At 42.4% G+C, this 18,596-nt stretch overlaps 1 protein-coding gene across 1 annotated transcript in view; it reads left to right on the forward strand.

Moving 5' to 3' along the window:
* The first annotated feature begins 3,338 nt into the window (after nt 1-3,338).
* Nucleotides 3,339-18,596, forward strand: part of PDCD6IP (programmed cell death 6 interacting protein) — an 81,691-nt gene continuing 66,433 nt past the window's right edge. The window contains exon 1 of the mRNA XM_082725816.1: nt 3,339-3,709. Within this exon, the coding sequence (XP_082581942.1) occupies nt 3,501-3,709 (209 nt within the window). The 5' untranslated portion in view covers nt 3,339-3,500. The remainder of the gene's footprint in view (nt 3,710-18,596) is intronic.

The following is an 18,596-nucleotide window of genomic DNA, read 5'->3' on the forward strand; positions in this document are numbered from 1 at the left end:
TCCCCCAGCAACCCTCAGGGGGAGTTTGGATTTTAAGTTCCATCAGACAGGATCACCCTAATCTTCCTTTGACCAATGCAATATAGTTAGGCACATCTATGTTCATTCTCCATCTGCCTCAACAAATGATTTATCTTACATCTTTCTGATAGTTAATCCCTCCCTTCTACCCTCCCAGTTCTGGTGACCCTTTCCTCTCCACTTTTCACATGCTTTGCTCCTCAGGCTCTTCTGAATGTTCATTCGCTCTGCAGTACGTCAGTTCTATCAACCAACCTTACAAGATACTCTATCATCTTCTGCCTTAAATATATTCCTAATCCGGGTGTCTGGGTGGCTCAGTGGGTTAAAGCCTCTGCCTTCAGCTCAGGTCATGATCCCAGGGTCCTGGGATCGAGCCCCACATTGAGCTCTCTGCTTGGTAGGGAGCCTGCTTCTTCCTCTCTGCCTACCTGCGATCTCTATCAAATAAATAAGTAAAATCTTTAAAAAAAATTCGTAATCTGATTCTATCTTTCCTAATCTATAGCTTTTTTTTTTTTTTAAAAGATTTTATTATTTAATTGAGAGAGAGATAGAGAGAGAAAGATAGCCACAGAGAGTATGAGCGGGGAGGAGAGGGAGAAGCAGCTCCTTGCTGAGCACGGAGCCCTACGCAGGCCTCGATCCCAATTAAGACCTGAGCCAAAGGCAGATGCCTAACCGAGTGAGCCACCTAGGCATCCCTAATTGATAGCTTCTGATCTATTTCTGTTTGTCTTCCTTTATATTACCAGGGGTTTAAAAATAATTTGTATGCTGACGGCCGATTCTCAAACAAAACCTCTCTCTGAAGCTCTAATCCCCCATAAACCCAACTATCAATTTCTTGACTCCACTTGAATGGCTGGATACAAACACTCCCCACCCTCTGCCCCCATAAGTGGAGGATACATCAGTTCCTCTATTAGTAAATGATTCTACTGACCACTCAGAAGATCAGGCACCCAAACCAGGAGCTTCCTTGATCTCTCCCTCCCTTCTCTTCACCTTCCTATCTTGATTATCAGTAAATTCAATTTTTAACTCAAAAACACATCAACTTAGCTCACTCCCGCTAATGCTGGCTTTCATGATTTCTTGCCTGGATTTCTGACATGATCTCATAACTTTCACCTTGCTTTTCTTTTTGAAAAAAAAATTTTTTTTTTTTAAATTTCACAGAGAGAGAGAGAGAGAGAGAGAGAGAGAGATCACAAGTAGGCAGAGAGGCAGGCGGGAGAGGGGGAAGCAGGCTCCCTGCTGAGCAGAAAGCCAGATGTGGGACTCAATCCTAGGACCCTGGGATCATGACCTGAGCCAAAGGCAGAGGTTTTAACCCACTGAGCCACCCGGGTGCCCCTCACCTTGCCTTTCTTTAATGCATTCTCTATGTAGAGCTATGTAGCAGCTAAGTGGCTATTTTATTTTAACCTAGAATCTTTTATTAAAAAATGAAAATTTGGTAAGATAAACTTTTATAACAACAGTATATATGCTGTAAAAAAATTACACAGAAAAGACAGGCAAAACCCATAAATACAGAGAACTGATGGCTGTCAAAGGAGGGGGGTGGAGGATGGGCAAAATGGGTTAAGGGGAGTGGGAGACAGGCTTCCGGTTATGGAATGAGTAAGTCACAGGGATGAAAGGTACAACATAGGGAATACAGTCAATGGTATTGTAACAGCATTGTATGGTCACAGATGGTAGCTACACTTGTGGTGGGCATAGCATAATTTGCAGACTTGTCAAATCACTATATTGTACACCTGAAAATAAAAATATGTACTCCACTTCCAAAGATTACAACTGTTAACACACTCATGGTATAATCCTAGATTTTTTTTTGTAGTACACAAACACATGTATTTTGTATTTGTAACCAAAGTGAGAGATTATAACATACGTACTATGCTGTGACTTGCTCTTTTCAGTTAATAATCTCCATTTTCATCCTAGTCAGTCTATTTATACTGAAATTTCTTCAGCATTTTATAAGGTGGTCTGTTCATACCAGGATTCAATCTACTCTTGTGTACCTTAGATTTCTTTTCATACAGCAGTGGCTTTTTTCATAACAATACATTGTTGAAGAGATGGGGCCAGTTATTCTGCAGAATATTCTACCTCCTCGATGTTTGGTTGCCTCCTATGTATTTTGCTTCTCTATCCCCAGTATTTCTTTCTTTTTTTTTTTTTTAAAGAGAGCGAGCGAGCGAGTACAGGCAGACAGAATGGCAGGCAGAGGCAGAGGGAGAAGCAGGCTCCCTGCCGAGCAAGGAGCCCCATGTGGGACGTATCCCAGGACCCTGGGATCATGACCTGTGCCGAAGGCAGCTGCTTAACCAACTGAGCCACCCAGGTGTCCCTATCCCGGGTATTTCTAATAATTGTGTTGGATGCAAAGGTTTGACAGACTCAAGCTAAACATTTTTGCTTGGAATATATCACAGATGATATCGTATACTTCATACTACAACCCATCAAGAGATCAGATTGATGCATACGATGACCTTTTTAAAATGCAAATTCTATCATGTCAATATTGCTTAAATCCCATTTATTGCTTCCTTTGCATTTATTCCATAATACAAATTCTCTAACTTGGCCTATAAGTTTGTGATGATTGATGCCTGCTTACTCCTCCAACTTTATCTCATTCCATTTCCCGTGTGGTTTTTAAGTTTTTGCCAGTTTGCTTCAACTCTCAGAAGAAGGGAAGTGCTTGCCACCTAGGGCCTTTGCACTTGCATTCCCTTGGTCTGGGAGGCTCTCCCTTGCCACTCTTCCGTTCTTCTAACGTCAAGCACTTCTCAAAGTGTGGGTCATTTTAAGTTAATCTTCTCAGAGAACCCTTCTCTAATTATCTTGTTTAAATCAGGTTCTTCCAAGGGACCCTAATACCCTACAGTCCAAACACACTGTTGTTTGTCCACCTGAGTATCTGTGTCCTTACCTGACTGTAAGCTGCACAATGGCTGGGACACCTTGCCTACAAGGCTCAGTCCTTGTGTAGAGCAGTCCGTTGAACGAACTACCATAGGTCACAACCACCCTGAAGCCGCGTCTTGGACAGAGAGCGGAAAACTCTCCTAGATGGCAGTTCAACAGTACTTCACCAGTTGTTCGGACGAAGAATAGTTACTTATACGTGAAAGCGCTCGGTCCACCCGCTGCGACAGCGAGCTGGAAAGGGAGAATTCCTTTTCCGAAAAAAGTCAGCTTCTTACCGCGCAGCCCAAACGAAAGTGGGCCCAGGAGAAGAGCACCGGCGACCCCCGTCCGCTTCACGTGACTGCAGGCGGCGCGCCCAGTGCGCCTGCGCGGAAGCTCCCGGAAGTGGCCGGACCCAAAGCACCGGCGGAGAACCCGTCCGTCTGCTCCTCGGTCCGCCGGTCCGCCAGCCGGGTAGTCCGCGCGAGTCGACTCTCGTCGCGGTCCTGCGCTCTTTGGCCCGAACGGCGGCCGAGGTGCTCGCCATGGCGACGTTCATCTCGGTACAGTTGAAAAAGACCTCGGAGGTGGACCTGGCCAAGCCGCTGGTGAAGTTCATCCAGCAGACGTACCCGAGCGGAGGGGAGGAGCAGGCCCAGTACTGCCGCGCGGCGGAGGAGCTCAGCAAGCTGCGCCGCGCCGCCCTCGGCCGCCCGCTGGACAAGCACGAGGGCGCTCTCGAGACGCTTCTGAGGTGGGCCCGGGGGCGAGCGAAGGGGAGGTGGTCTGCGGCCTGTTGCTCTCCCCACCCCACTTCTTCCTCTGCCTTTCCTGCGTCCCGCCCTCGCACCCAGGTCGGAGTCGGGCCGCCCCGCCCTGGCTTGGCCGGGAGCGTAGGTGTGGTCTGCATTCCTTCCTGGTGAGCCGGAGCGGCCCGGTAGGCCACCACTCACCCTGCCCACTCGTCCCGCCGGCTAGCCTCAGCCCCAGGTCTGCTGGGACTCCGTCCGTTCTCTATGGGGGGGGGGTGGGTGGGTGGGGAACAGTCGGCCGCGTCCTATTCGCTCGCCACGTTTTCCAGAACTAATTTTCCTCACTTTTTTGGGGGGGGGGTGGGTCTCTGAGACTCCACCCTTCCCCATTTTTGCATCACCGCAAAACTTTCTTGGCCAGGTTTAGATTTCATAATAGTAGTTGCTCGAGGAAAGTGAGAGAATTGGGGCCTTGGGACAAACGTCTAGTACTCATTACATTGTTTTTACTTTCAATGGGCTATCTTAAGTATCATAATCCAATGATGGAGAACTCCAAAGGTTCGGAGCTGTGCTTGTTTGAAATTAAGCTTCAGTGACAGAACGTTCAAGATAGGTTGCTTAAAATGAGTTTGTTCACAGGAAGGTATGCACATAAGGAAGTGATTTGTTAACAGTGCTTATTGAGGTCATGCTCTATTTAATGAGGGTTCCTTTTGTGGTACTTTTCGGATGGGATGACAACATTTTTATAGTACTTCATAGTTAAAAATTTTCTTTTGCCTAGTTGGTACCTATGGGAAACACATTATCCTTGTTTCACAGGAGAAACAGCTGAATTAGGATGCAAAGAGAAGCCTAGATTAAATTAGTTTGTTCCTGTGTCTGAGAATTTTAGGAGTATCACTACTTTAGCTTTACACATCACTGGAGATCATCTTGGGTTTGTGATCCCTAAGTTTAGGTGAGCTTTGTTCCTGTTCTGGAGGACATGGTCCCACGTAGCTCTACTGTAATTACAGTGGTCCCGAATACTCAGGATCTTAAATGAGGAGTAATTTTATCTCTGGCGAAAGTCCATGGGAGGTCTCTGACTGGGTTGGCTTGTGCCCATTTATGATGATGGAAAATAGGGGAAATAGGCTAATTTAATTGCCTTTGTCTGAGTCAGTCTGCTGGTTTAACTTTTCCATCCCACATGGATCAAAGTGGTATTAATATTGGCATGGGGAAGGGCTGGTTCCCCGAAAGAAGTATACTGAATAGATTGCTCAGAGAGATTATGACCCTTTGGTGTTATTTTTAAAGATATGACTATTGGATTGCAAAGATCATTAAAAAATAATAAAATTAAAAAAAAGATATTCTGCTTGCTTGATTGAGAAAACATCTCACAGCTGTCTGAGTTTTGCATACTCAAGGAAGTTTTATACACATCTCCTTAACATCTCCTTATATACCTTAACATCTCCTTATAGACTTAGCAGTTTTGTTAAGTAGATTAAATTTGATCCCAAACCTTAAGGAGCTTGGAGTGTTCAGAGACAATTGGTGCATGGTAGTTTTTTTTCTTTTTTAAAGATTATTTATTATTTGGCAGAGAAGAGAGACTGAGAGAGGCAACAAAGCAGGGGGCTGAGAGAGCAAGAAGCAGGCTTCCTGCTGAGTAGGGAGCCGGACTTGGGGCTCAGTCCCAGGACCCTGGGATCATGATCTGAGCCAAAGGCAGACACTTAACGACTGAGCCACCCAGGTGCCCCAATTGGTGCATAGTTTTAAGACTCACGGCAAAGAGGGAATGGTGGATAGTGGTTGTGATAGGGTTCTGCTGTGAATTTTAAAACATCATTCATTTGTTCAGTCCTTTATTCTTTTCTCAGGCATAAATGTGAGAACTGTTCCTAGGTACTGGGGCTGTTCTGGAGATAGTCTCTTTGAAAGTAACCATGCTTCATTAGTAGCTCACTGTATAATCCTCTTCTTGCCCATTCATTGAACAGCTATGTATATATTTTTTTCACTTCTTGCCTTTTTATTGTGTTAAGGGTAAGCTAACAGATATACTGTAGTCTATTAAATTTTAGCATGGGGATGTATATAAAACTTCCTTGAGTATGCAAAAATCAGACAGTTGTGAGATGTTTTTTCAATCAAGCAAGCAGAATATATTTTTAAAAAAATTTTTATTAATTTTTAAAAATAGTTTCCACACCCAGCGTGGGGCTCGAGCTCATGATCTGGAGATCAGCATTGCATGCTTTACCAGCTGAGCCAGCCAAGCATCCCTGGAATATTTTACTTTAATAGTTGTGTTTAAGTAATTGTGTAAACTGAACATTACTTTACATATTTTTAACGGTGAACTTTTATTTTTTTAAAAAAGGACTTACTGAATACACACAAGTGCTGGGAGAGCGGGAGAGAATCTCTAGCAGACTCCCCACTGCGTCAGCTGAGCAGAGAGCATGATCCGTGGCTCATCCCATGACCTTGAGATCATGATCTGAGCTGAAATCAGGAGTTGGAACTTAACTCCAACTCCTGGCTGAGCCACAAACCTTTTTTTTTTAAAGATTTTACCATTTTTTTGAAAGAGGGAAAGAGAGCGCAAGCAGGGGGAGTGGCAGGGAGAGGGAGAAGCAGGCTCCCTCCTGAGCAGAGAGCTGGGCACGGGGCTTGATTTCAGGATTCCAGGATCATGACCTGAGCTGAAGGCAGATGCCTAACTAACTGAGCCACCCAGAAGGCGTACATAATGAACTTCTAAATAAAATTTTTGAATCAGAAGATTGGAGCTAATTTCTAAGGAACAGAAGCTAGCTTGATGAGTACTGATACATGGTACCATGTAGAGGTCCAGTGATGAACTTGCTTTCTTATCATTACTAACTTGTAGAGCGCTATTAAAATTTCCTAAAATATACATTTATGAGTATCATGTTGAGAATGGACATCAGCCTTTACAAAGTGGCTTTAACTTAAAACTGATTAGAAGAGCCTTGGTAAACTTCAGGATGGTCAGAGAGGATCTATGGTTTTGGGGAAGGAAACATCAGATAGGAGTGTCTGCGTCTTTTGTGGCAATTAGAGAGAGAAAGCTTCCAGTCTCCTATGAAAAAGCCTGCTTGTCAGCTTTTTGAAATTTGATCAAGGGGAATGGAGGTTGGGGATTTTAGTAGTCATATATACATTACCTAGTCTAGTGTGACATCTGTATTAAGGTTGGATTTAGCTGCATGTATGAGATCTTACATTATTAGTGAGTTAAATTATGATTGTATTCCTTTGTAAAAAGTTCTGCTTGTCTGGGGCTGTATAGTGGTTCTGTGAAGTTCATCAGGCTCAGGTGTCTTCTAGCTGTCTGCTCTGTAAAACCTAGAGTTGTTGTTCTTAAGGCCCAGATAGTAGTCATACCCAAGGTTTGGATAGTTGGAAAGAAGAAGGGAGAAAGGCGGAGGGCTCAGTTTCCAGAATATTCCCTGGAAACTGCCCCATAACAACACCTTGCTCATATGTTAGCATATGTCCATATCTCCTAGAAGGGTAGGATAGAAAAGGGAGTTTTTATTAAGGGTAGCCATATAGCCACATGAAATCTGGGGTTCTGTTAGGAAGGAAGAAAGAAGGAAGGAACAGGAACAGAAGCTAGCTTGATGAGTACTGGTACATAGCACCATGTAGAGGTCTAGTGATGAACTTGCTTTCTTATCATTACTAACTTGTAGAGAAGGAAGGAAGAAGGAGAGAGAATGATGCAGGCAGTTAGCTCTCCCAGCCATAGCCTCTCAGTCTGCATCCTCCTCCCCACTTAGTTGTGCTTGATTCCCACTTTAGCTATGCTTGGTGTACCTAACATGTTTCTCAGAGTAGAGGAGCTGGGAGCCTGAATTTTTTTTCAGATTTTCAACCATTCTCTTCCCAGACTTACACTGAATTCCTTTCTTTCTTTATTCTTTTTTTAAGATTTTATTTATTTATTTGACAGAGATCACAAGTAGGCAGAGAGGCAGGCAGAGAGAGAAGGGGAAGCAGGCTCCCCACTGAGCAGGGAGCCTGATGTGGGGCTCGATCCCAGGACCCTGAGATCATGATCTGAGCCGAAGGCAGAGGCTTTAACCCACTGAGCCACCCAGGCACCCCCTAAATTCCTTTCTTGAGTGGTACCTTACGTTTCTTAATTCATATCCTTTCTGACTTCTCTGGGATGGTTTGACTTTTATTTTGTTAGCTCCTCCCCTTTAGGGAGTCAGATTTTCAGCTTTCTCTCTCTGCTTCATTCATCCACTTCTCATCTTTTAGAAAATTTCCTGAAACCTCTTATATGCTGTTGTGCTGTTTCCTGTTGTCTTTGTCCTTGTGCATTTACATCTTTTAAATTTTTTATTCCTTTTTTAGTGGAATTTTGGGAGGAAGCAGAAGGATGTTCATTCAGATCTCTGGTTAACTGGAAGAGAGTTACTTGTATTTTGGGCTCTTCACAGTGGTTTTATCAATTTACATTCCCATCAACAGGTATATGTGAGTTTTTATTCCTCCACATCCTTGCTGGTACTTCCTAGTTAATTTAAATTCCTGCTTTTTGTGAAATGTTGGATGAGAGATGGTATCTTGTTTTTGGCTGCATTGCCTGGGTTTTTCTGAATTAGAGTATCTTATGTTTACTGGTCACTTAGTTTCTTTTTCTGTGAATTGCCTGTTCTTTTTCTTTGCCCATTTTCTGGGTTGCTTGTTTTTTTTATTTTTAATGATTTTTAGGAGCTTTTTACATTTTCTGGTTATTTACCCTTTTCCCCATTATGTAGATTTGTAAATATCCACACCTGTGTTTTGTTTGTTTGTTTGTTTGTTTTTAAAGATTTTATTTATTTATTTGACAGAGAGAGAAATCACAAGTAGGCAGAGAGAGAGGGAAGCAGACTCCCTGCTGAGTGGAGAGCCCAATGCAGGCCTCAGTCCCAGGACCCTGAGATCATGTCCTGAGCAGAAGGCAGAGGCTTAACCCACTGAGCCACCCAGGCATTTTGTGTCTTGTTTCTTTCTTTCTTTCTTTTCTTTTTTTTTTTTTTTTAAATTTTATTTATTTATTTGACAGAGAGAGAAATCACAAGTAGGCAGAGAGGCGTGCAGAGAGAGAGGAGGAAGCAGACTCCCTGCATAGCAGAGCCTGATGCGGGGCTTGATTCCAGGACCCTGGGATCATGACCCAAGCTGAAGGCAGAGGCTTTAACGCACTGAGCCACCCAGGCGCCCCTGTGTCTTGTTTCTTAATTGCATTTATGATACCTTTTGTCATACAGAAGTCCTCACAGAATTTTTTATTTTCATAATTGGTAGTTGAAATTTTTTCTTATTCCTAATGTGCATGTGTTAATGTGGTTTTCTCCCTTGATCACATTTGCTAAGGGCTTGGAACTACTTTTTTTTTTAAAATCAAGTCAAGGGGCACCTAGGTGGCTCAGTCAGTTAAGTGTTTGACTTCGGCTCAGGTTATGATCTCACAGTGCCGGGATGGAGCCCAGAGTCAGTCTCCCTGCTCTGGAGGGAGTCTGCTTATCCCTCTGCCCTCTGCATTCCCCATGCTTGCACGTGCGTGCACTCTGTCTCTCTATTTCTCTCAAACATTTTTTTTTTTTAATAAATACGGCTTTATTTTATTTTATCAAATAAATGTGTGTGTGTGTGTGTGTTTTTTTAAAGATTTTATTTATTTATTTGACAGAGAGAGATCACAAGTAGGCAGAGAGGCAGGTAGAGGGGAAAGCAGGCTCCCTGCTGAGCAGAGAGCCTGATTTGGGGCTTGATCCCAGAACCCTGAGATCATGACCCGAGCCAAAAGCAGAGGCTTAACCCACTGAGCCACCCAGGCGCCCCTATCAAATAAATGTTTTAACGAAGTGTATGTTTTTTTCTGCCTTTGTCTTTTACTTTTTCTTTTTTGTATTGAGTGATCAACTTTTCCCCTCTTGTTTTTCTTATACATTTATTTTAGAACTGTGTGCTTTTCCTCAGTCTGCTTTTGGCTGCATTCACTGGTTTTGATATTAGTATTTTCATTGACTTTTTTTAATAGTTTGTAATTTTAGCTTTGTCTTATAAAAATTCTAAATTTGTCATTCTCTTATGGGTTAATGTTTGTTGTGTTATGGTAGTATCGTTTTCACTTGTAAAAAGTACAGTTGTTGGAACTAGTCTCGTAATTTCTTAATTCTTTTTTCAAACACTAGTATTTCATGGATCAGGAAAGAAAATATTGCTGTTCCATTTTACTTCACAACTGTTGCTTACATTCTGATTGTTAGTTTGGGGGTGAAGATATTAAGATAATTTTAGTATTAATGACATTACTACAGATTTGTTATTCAAACTGTGTGGAGGAAAATAAAGATATTTAATAGTTGGCCCTTGGTCTCAGAAAGTGCTTGTACTTGACAGACCTTGATTTGGCTTAGTAATTTTATTCTGCATAGATGAATAAACATAAATTTTTTTTTAAGATTTTACTTTTTGGGGCGCCTGGGTGGCTTAGTCATTAAGTGACTGCCTTCGGCTTAGGTCACGATTGCAGGGTCCTGGGATCAGATCTGGCATTGGGCTCCCTCCTTGCTCAGCAGGGAGCCTGTTTCTCCTACTTCTCTTCCTGGTTGTGTTCTTTCTTTCTGTTAAATAAATAAATAAAATCTTTAAAAATATTTTTTTATTTTTTTGAGAGCATGCACGAAGGGAAGGGAGAGAATCTCAGACTTTGCACCAAGCACAGAGCCCCACTTGGGGCTCAGTCTTATGACCCTGAGGTCATGACGCTGAAACCCGGAGTCTGAAGCTTAACCAGCTGAGCCAGCCAGGCTCCCCTGAATAGACAGAATTAAAAAAAATTTTTTTAAAAATTAACATATAATGTATTATTTGCCCCAGGGGTACAGGTCTGTGAATCCTCAGGCTTACACATTTCATAGCACTCACCATAGCACACACCCTCCCCAGTTCCATAAACCAGCCCCGCTATCCCTATGCCCTCATCCCCCAGCAACTCTAAGTTTATTTCTTGAGATTAAGAGTCTTTTATGGTTTTTCTCCCTCCTGATCCCATCTTGTTTCATTTTTTTCCCTTCCTACACTCCATGACCCCCCACCCTGCCTCTCAGATACCTCATATCAGAGGATCATATGATAATTCTTTCTCTAATTGACTTATTTCGCTTAGCATGATACCCTCTAGTTCCATCCATGTCATTGCAAGTGGCAAGATTTCATTTCTTTTGATTGCTGCATAGTATTCTATTTTGTGTGTGTGTGTGTGTGTGTATGCCACTTCTTCTTTATCCATTCATCTGTTGATGGACATCTAGGTTCTTTGCATAGTTTTGCTGTTGTGGACATTGCTGCTATAAACATTCGGGTGCACATGCCCCTTTGGATCCCTACATTTGTATTGTTAGGGTAGATACCCAGTATGCGATTACTGGGTTGTAGGATAGCTTGAATAGGCAGTTTTAAGGAAGATTTAAAATCTGATTTGTTGGGGCGCCTGGGCACAGTGGGTTAAGCCTCTGCCTTCGGCTCGGGTCATGATCCCAGGGTCCTGAGATCGAGCCCTGCGTCGGGCTCTCTGCTCAGCGGGGAGCCTGCTTCCCTTCCTCTCTCTCTGCCTGCCTCTCTGCCTGCCTCTCTGCCTACTTGTGATCTCTCTCTCTGTCAAATAAATAAATAAAAATCTTAAAAAAAAAAATAAAATCTGATTTTTCTGTGTTTTGACTTCCTTTTTTTTTTTTAATTTAAAGATTTTATTTATTTATCAGAGAGAGAGAGGGAGAGAGCGAGCACAGGCAGACAGAGGCAGAGGGAGAAGCAGGCTCCCTGCTGAGCAAGGAGCCCGATGTGGGACTCCATCCCAGGACGCCGGGATCATGACCCGAGCCGAAGGCAGCTGCTCAACCAACTGAGCCACCCAGGCGTCCCCTTTTTTTTTTTTTTTAAAGAGTTTATTTAAGAGGTCACAAGTAGGCAGAGAGGCAGGTGGGGGTGGGGGGGAGCAGGCTCCCTGCTGAGCAGAGCCTGACATGGGGCTCTATCACAGGACCCTGAGATCATGACCTGAGCTAAAGGCAGAGACTTAACCCACTCAGGCTCTCCTGTGTTTTGACTTCTAATGTTTAGTAAATAAAAAAGTTTGTTAGGATTGTCTTCATTCTGTGTAACCTTAAGGAAGAATCCTTTGCCCACAGGATGTTTAAGGCCACACAGTGGACTTTGTGGTAGGGTTAGACTAAGATCCTGACCTCTTGACTCCCTGACTATTTACTTTTTACTCTATTTTGCTGCAAAATGCTTCCTTAATGATTCTTCATGTGATAAAATTGGGTGAAGAAGTGTAAAAATAAGGATGCGGAAGGATCTGTTAACTCTGACCAATAAGTGGTCCAGCTCTTTGGATTCTCTTGTTTCTCTCTGGTGGGTGGTCAGGAGTTGCACAGCCCTAAGTAGTGACTAGAGCTCTATAGATCATGTAAATTTGCATTACAGTGTTGCTTTGGCTAGTGTGGATTGGTTGTTCTCAATCTCCACATCTTCCCTCAAACTTTAAAACTAGAATTTTTTTTTTCTCTCTCTCTCTCTCTCTCTCTTTTTTAAAAGACTCATTTATTTATTTTAGGGGGATGTGGAGAAAGAGAGAGAGAACACAGGCAACAGGTACATGTGCATGAGTCAGGAAAAGGGGAGAGGGAGATGCTATAAGCAGAATCTCTGCAGGGAGCCTAATATGGGGCTTGATCCCATCACCCATGAGATCATAGCCTGGGCCCAAACCAAGAATTGTATGCTCACTGACTGAGCCGCCCAGGTGCCCTTAAAACTAGAACCTCTTGGGGTACCTGGGTGGCTCAGTGGGTTAAGCTTCTGCCTTCCGCTCAGGTGATGTTCTCAGGGTCCTGGGATTGAGCCCCGCATCAGGTTCTCTGCACCGCAGAGAGCCTGCTTCCCCCCACCCACTCTGCCTGCCTCTCTGCCTACTTGTGATCTCTGTCAAATAAAATCTTAAAAAAAAAAAAAAAACCCAAAACTAGAACTTGCTTCTTCTTCTTCTTCTTTTTTTTTTTTTTTTTTAAACTTTAGAAGAGGGACACCTAGGTGGCTCAGTGGGTTAATAAGCCTCTGCCTTTGGCTCAGGTCCTGGGATCGAGTCCCACATTGGGCTCTGCTCGGTGGGTACTGCTTCCTCCTCTCTCTCTGCCTGCCTCTCTTGAATACTTGTGATCTCTCTTTGCCAAATAAATAAGTAAAATTAAAAAAAATTTTAGAAGAAAGCTTTATTTTTTTTTTTTTTGATATGACATTTATTTATTGGTCAGAGAGAGAGAGTGCGGGGGCACATAACCAGGGGGAGTGGCAGGCAGAGGGAGAAGCTTGATCCCAGGACCACAGGATCATGACCTGAGCCGAAGACAGACACTTAACTGACTGAGCTATGCAGGTATACCTAAAACTAGAATTTCTGATGGGAATTTGTCCTATAACTGTCTTTTGGTCTTTTGTATATTTAGAGAAATGAATTCATTTCCTAGGGTTCTTTTTTTTTTCCTCCCCCCTGTGAGCTTTTAAAAATTGAGCTATTGAATATTTGCTCTAAGGTGGCTGAGGTTTATAAAATTACTGGAGAACATAAAAGGCCTTTCTGGATAGTTGCAAAATAATCTGTAGCTACCATTTATGTCAAATGTACTATATATCAATACTGCTTTAAGTATTTAGTATGTATTGTATCATCTTTTTCCTCATGCTTAAATTAATGAGCTATCACCTCACATTTGGAAGGGTTTGGAGAAGTTATTCATAACTTTCATACAGTCACACAGCTTTGAGTTGGTGGAGTTGAGATTCAAACTCAGGGTTGTCTGACTTGCAAGCCTGAGCTATTGCCCGCTGTGACATTATACCTCTTAAGCATGATTAGGGTTTTATATTTGATTAAAAAAGTACTTATTTCTAAAATACTAAAGTACATATTTATCATAATCATAATGAACTTTTTTTTTTTTTTTTTTTTTTTTTTTTTGGCCAATTCTGGTATAGGACACTGGCTTTCATTCTTCCTACTTGTGGAAAAGTTGCAGTCCTGGTCTACTTTTTTAGAGGTGTAGCCTAAGCTAGAATCTGCTGATCTAGTAAATCATATTTATTTATTTATTTATTTTTAAAAGATTTTATTTATTTATTTGACAGAGAGAGACGCAGCGAGAGAGGGAACACAAACAGGGGGAGTGGGAGAGGGAGAAGCAGGCTTCTTGCCGAGCAGGGAGACCGATGCGGGGCTCCATCCCAGGATCCTGGGATCACGACCTGAGCCGAGGGCAGACACTTAAGGACTGAATCACTCTGGCGCCCTTAGTAAATCATATTTAAATGATAGAGAGGTGGGTAGATTCTCTTGTTTCTGTTCTTGTTCCCTCTTTAGGAATTTTGAGACCTGAGATTTAAGCTGAATTACCAGGGGTCGTATGATGGAAATATATCAAAGGAGTAATTGGTGCTGTAGGAACAGCATTTTAACTGTAGTTAGCAATGGCTCCTTTCCTTGAAAAGCATTATTTCGTCTCGCTTGGCGTTTACTTCATGTGAATCAGATATTGTTGATTTCCAATGACTGCCGTCCTACAGTACTTACTTTAAATTATATAACCTCTCCTGAGACAGCTGTTTTTAAGGATTCCATCATAAAGCTTCTAGTCAGTTAAATATAGGCTACAAATGCACTGTTTCCCCACACAACTTGTTTTGAGAGTTGACTCCAAAATCTTTGAATAGAGTAGGTGTAAAAAATTTAAGACATTCTGTTTAGCCTTTCTTTTTTTTTGGTTCCTGGTCCATTTGCAGAGGAAGTAGCTTTATCTCCTACTACTTCCTTTCCTGCTTTCTTTGGAGCAGAAGTCAACAAACTAAGGCCTGCCCAGCTGCCTATTTTTATATTTTCCATAGCCACCACTCTAATTGGTTAGTGCTCTGAGCCTTGGAGACCTCGCTGGACTGTTCCCTCTGTCCCATTGTCCCCTTTATTCCCTGCACCTGCCTCCCTGTCCATTGGCTGCACCTTGTTGCTGCTCAGGGTTTGCTCTGGTGCCACCTACACTTGGCAGCAAATGTAGAATCTCAGACTGGGAACTGGTGACTCAGCAAATTGCCTTGTCTCCAGCAGCTGAGCCAGCTGCCCAAATTGAGATGGCTGGGCTCTCTGGGAGAAGAGAAGGGCGTCCTGGAATTTGGGTGTCACTGGGGCAGAGAATGAAGTTCAGTAGAATGAAGTTCAGAGAATGAAGTTGTGTTTAGTATTATCCTACCTACCCCCTCACCCCAGCCGCCCAGTGGTGCCCTCTCCACGGAACTGGATACTCTTCCTTTGGAAATGGCTCCAGCTAATGACAGTTGTACCTAGTGTGCCCACCATCTGAGATGGCCTGACTTTGGTAAAAAGGATATAGGTTAGGCAGGATTTTTCTTTCTTGTTATAAGGACCAACATGTTATCCTTGATTTTTTGCCTTTTGCTTGGCAAAGCCTACAATAGCCATTCTCAGAAAGAGTTTGTAAATCCCCACCCTATAGCCATATGAGACTTCCTGCTGTGCCATGAACACCCTTAGGCACGCAGTTGCCTTCTGTTGCCTCAGGTCCTTGGTACTTGGTATTCTGTCCTTATGGCCGTGTTCTTTAGTAGGGTCTGTTCATTATGAAAATAAGAGAATCTTGGGTTTATTTTTCAGAGATTAAAAAAAAGTTACTTTTAAAAACTTCACATTTTACTGATTTATTTGTTTAGGGTAGTAGTAAAATAGTGAACAAACAGACCCAGTCTTTGCTTTCAGGGAGCTTAGAATCTTTTAAGAGAAAAGATGTTAAACATAATTCTGCAACTAAATGTATTGCAAACTGTTTTAAGTTCTATGAAGGAAGAGTTCAGAGGCCTAAGAGATTATAAAGGATGAGGGGAACTAATTTTATTTTTAATTTTTATTTTTTTTAAAGATTTATTTATTTGACACAGAGAGAGATCACAAGTAGGCAGAGAAAGAGGATGAAGCAGGCTCCCTGCTGAGCAGAGAGCCTGATGTGGGGCTGGATCTCAGGACCCTGGGACCCTGGGATCATGATCTGAGGTGAAGGCAGAGGCTTAACCCTCTGAGCCACTCAGGCGCCCTGGGAACTAATTTTAAGTAGGAGTTAGATCGACTGCCTGTATCAAATCTTTTTTTTTTTTTTTTCCTCTGTATATTTTTGAAGATTTTATGTTACTTATTTTAAAAAAGATTTTATTCATTTATTTGTCAGAGAGACAGCAAGAGAGGACAGAAAGAGGGGGAGTGGGAGAGGGAGCAAGCAGGCTTCCTGCTGAGCAGGGGGCCCGGTGTTGGGCTCAGTCCCAGGACCCTGGGAACATAACCCGAGCCAAAGGCAGACATTTAATGACCAGCCACCCAGGCACCTCAATTTCTTAAGATTGTATTTATTTGAGAGTGAGAGTAAGTGAGCAGTGAGGGAAGGGGCACTGGGAGAGAATCTTCTAAGCAAGCTCCCCGCTGAGCCGGAAGCCTAGTGCAGGTCTTATATCCGTGAACCATGAGATCGTGACCTGAGCTGAAACTAAGAGTTGGAGGCTTAACCGACTGAGCCACCCAGGCACCCATGCCCTTAACACTTTTGCCACCAAAGTGGAACACCCTGGTCCACGCTACCATTATCTTCTGACTGGATTATAGTAATAGCTTCCTGACTGGTTTCTTTAGTGCTTTTGCATAACTGCAAGTCAGTTTTCCACACAGCAACCATGAATGGTGACTTTGTGAAAATGGGTTAGCTCATGTTACTCTTTTGTCCAAACTCTTTGATGGGTCCCCTTCCTATTTTATATAGTAGAGGCCAGAAGTCTTACAGTTGTATTCAAGGCATCATTACTTCTTTGATTTCATCTCCTACTGTTTTCTCCTGTGCTTGTTCTTTGACCTTATTGGCCTCCTTGCCATGGCAGCATATTTTTCAGGCATACTCTTGTCCCAGCTTTTTGGCACTTGATCTTCCCTTGACTGGTAATGCTTTTATCTCATTTATCTGCTTGCCTCATCACATCACCTCCTTCTTGCCTTCTCCATTATTCATGATGTTTTAAATTATTACAATTTTTACTTCTATATATAGGCAAGTGACCACATGTAGAGATTTAAGACTACTGTCTTCTCACATCACCCTGTATAACATTTTGTCCTTCTTATTTATTTATTTTAAAGTTTTTTTTTTTTTTAAGGTTTTTTATTTATATATTGGACAGAGAGAGAGATCACAAGTAGGCAGAGCAGCAGGCAGAGAGAGGGGGAAGCAGATTTCCCGCTGATTAGAGAGCTGGATGGGCTGCTGGATCCCAGGACCCTGAGGTCATGACCTGAGCTGAAGGCAGAGGCTTAACCCACTGAGCCACTCAGTCACCTCTATTTTAAAGATTTTGTTTACTTATTTGACAGAGAGACAGTGAGAGAGGAAATACAAGCAAGGGAAGTGGAAAAGGGAGAAGCAGGCTTTCCACTGAGCAGGGACTTGGATTGTTATAGGTGTTGGTCTCAGGACCCTGGGATCATGACCTGAGCCACAGGCATATGCTTAACGGACTGAACCATCCGGGCACCCCTTTGCTCTATTTTTACTTAGCTATCTTGTCTTTCCCTCTAAAAGTAAGCTTTACAAAGGCTCAAAATTTTAAGTGTTTATTTACTACTAAATTTCTATGTCTTAGAACTGTGTTTGGCATATAGGAAATTCTTAGTATGTATTTGTTGAATGGATGAGTGAATGAGGGAAGACTTTTTCTTTCTTTTTGAAAGATTCATCATTTGCCAGAGAGGGTGTGAGTTGGGTGGGGGAGGGGCAGAGGGAAGGAATCTCAGATCTCAAGCAGTCTCCCTGCTGGGCAGGGAGCCCCAAGCATAGCTTGATCTCATGACCCTGAGATCAAGACCTGAGCTGAAATCAAGAGTTGGATTCTTAATTGACTCAGCCTCCCAGGTGTTCCGAGGGAAGACTTTTTGATGACATAATTAGCTTGGACAAGAAAAGTGGGGAGTTACAATGGGAAAGTTCCCAGAGAAAAAAAATTTCCAGAGGAAAATATAGGTGAAGCCTAAGCTAGGGGAAAGCATAGACTAATGACTAAAGTGTGTAGTCAATAATTCTCAAATGAGGCTGGAGAGTTGAATGATGGCTAGATAATGCCAGACCTTGTCAAAAATTTTGTATGTACTTTTGAGTATAATAGGAATCCATTAAAGGGTTTAAGTGTTTAATACTTCAAGGTTCAGGGGTGCCTGTAGCTCAGTCAGTTACACGTCAGCCTTTGGTTCAGGGTTCTGGGATCAAGCCCCACATTGGGCTGCTTACTCAGTGAGGAGTCTGCTTCTCCCTGTCCCTCTGCTCTTTCCTCCACTTGTCTCCCTGGCTTTTTCTTTGTGTGTCAAATAAATAAAATTTAAAAAAAACCAAAAAACTTCAGAGTTCATTTTTTTTTTCAGAGTTCATTTTTTAAGTATAAGAATACTCTTATTATGTATAACCATAGTACAACTTTCAAAATCAGGAAATTAACATTAGTTTAATATTACCATTTAATCCATTAAACACATTCAGATTTTGCCAGTTCCCCCGATAATGCTGTTGGACAGAGTCATGTACAGATTAGAGATCTAATCCAGGATTCTGCACTGCATTTGGTTGGCTCTTTTGTCCTTCGGTCTGGAATAGTTCTTCTGTTTCTCCTTGTTTTTCACAACCTTGACATTTTTATTTATTTGCTTATTTATTTATTTATTTATTTATAAAGATTTTATTTATTTATTTGACAGACAGAGATCACAAGCAG

The sequence above is a fragment of the Mustela nivalis genome (assembly GCF_964662115.1).
Source record: "Mustela nivalis genome assembly, chromosome: 1".
Classification (NCBI taxonomy): domain Eukaryota; kingdom Metazoa; phylum Chordata; class Mammalia; order Carnivora; family Mustelidae; genus Mustela; species Mustela nivalis.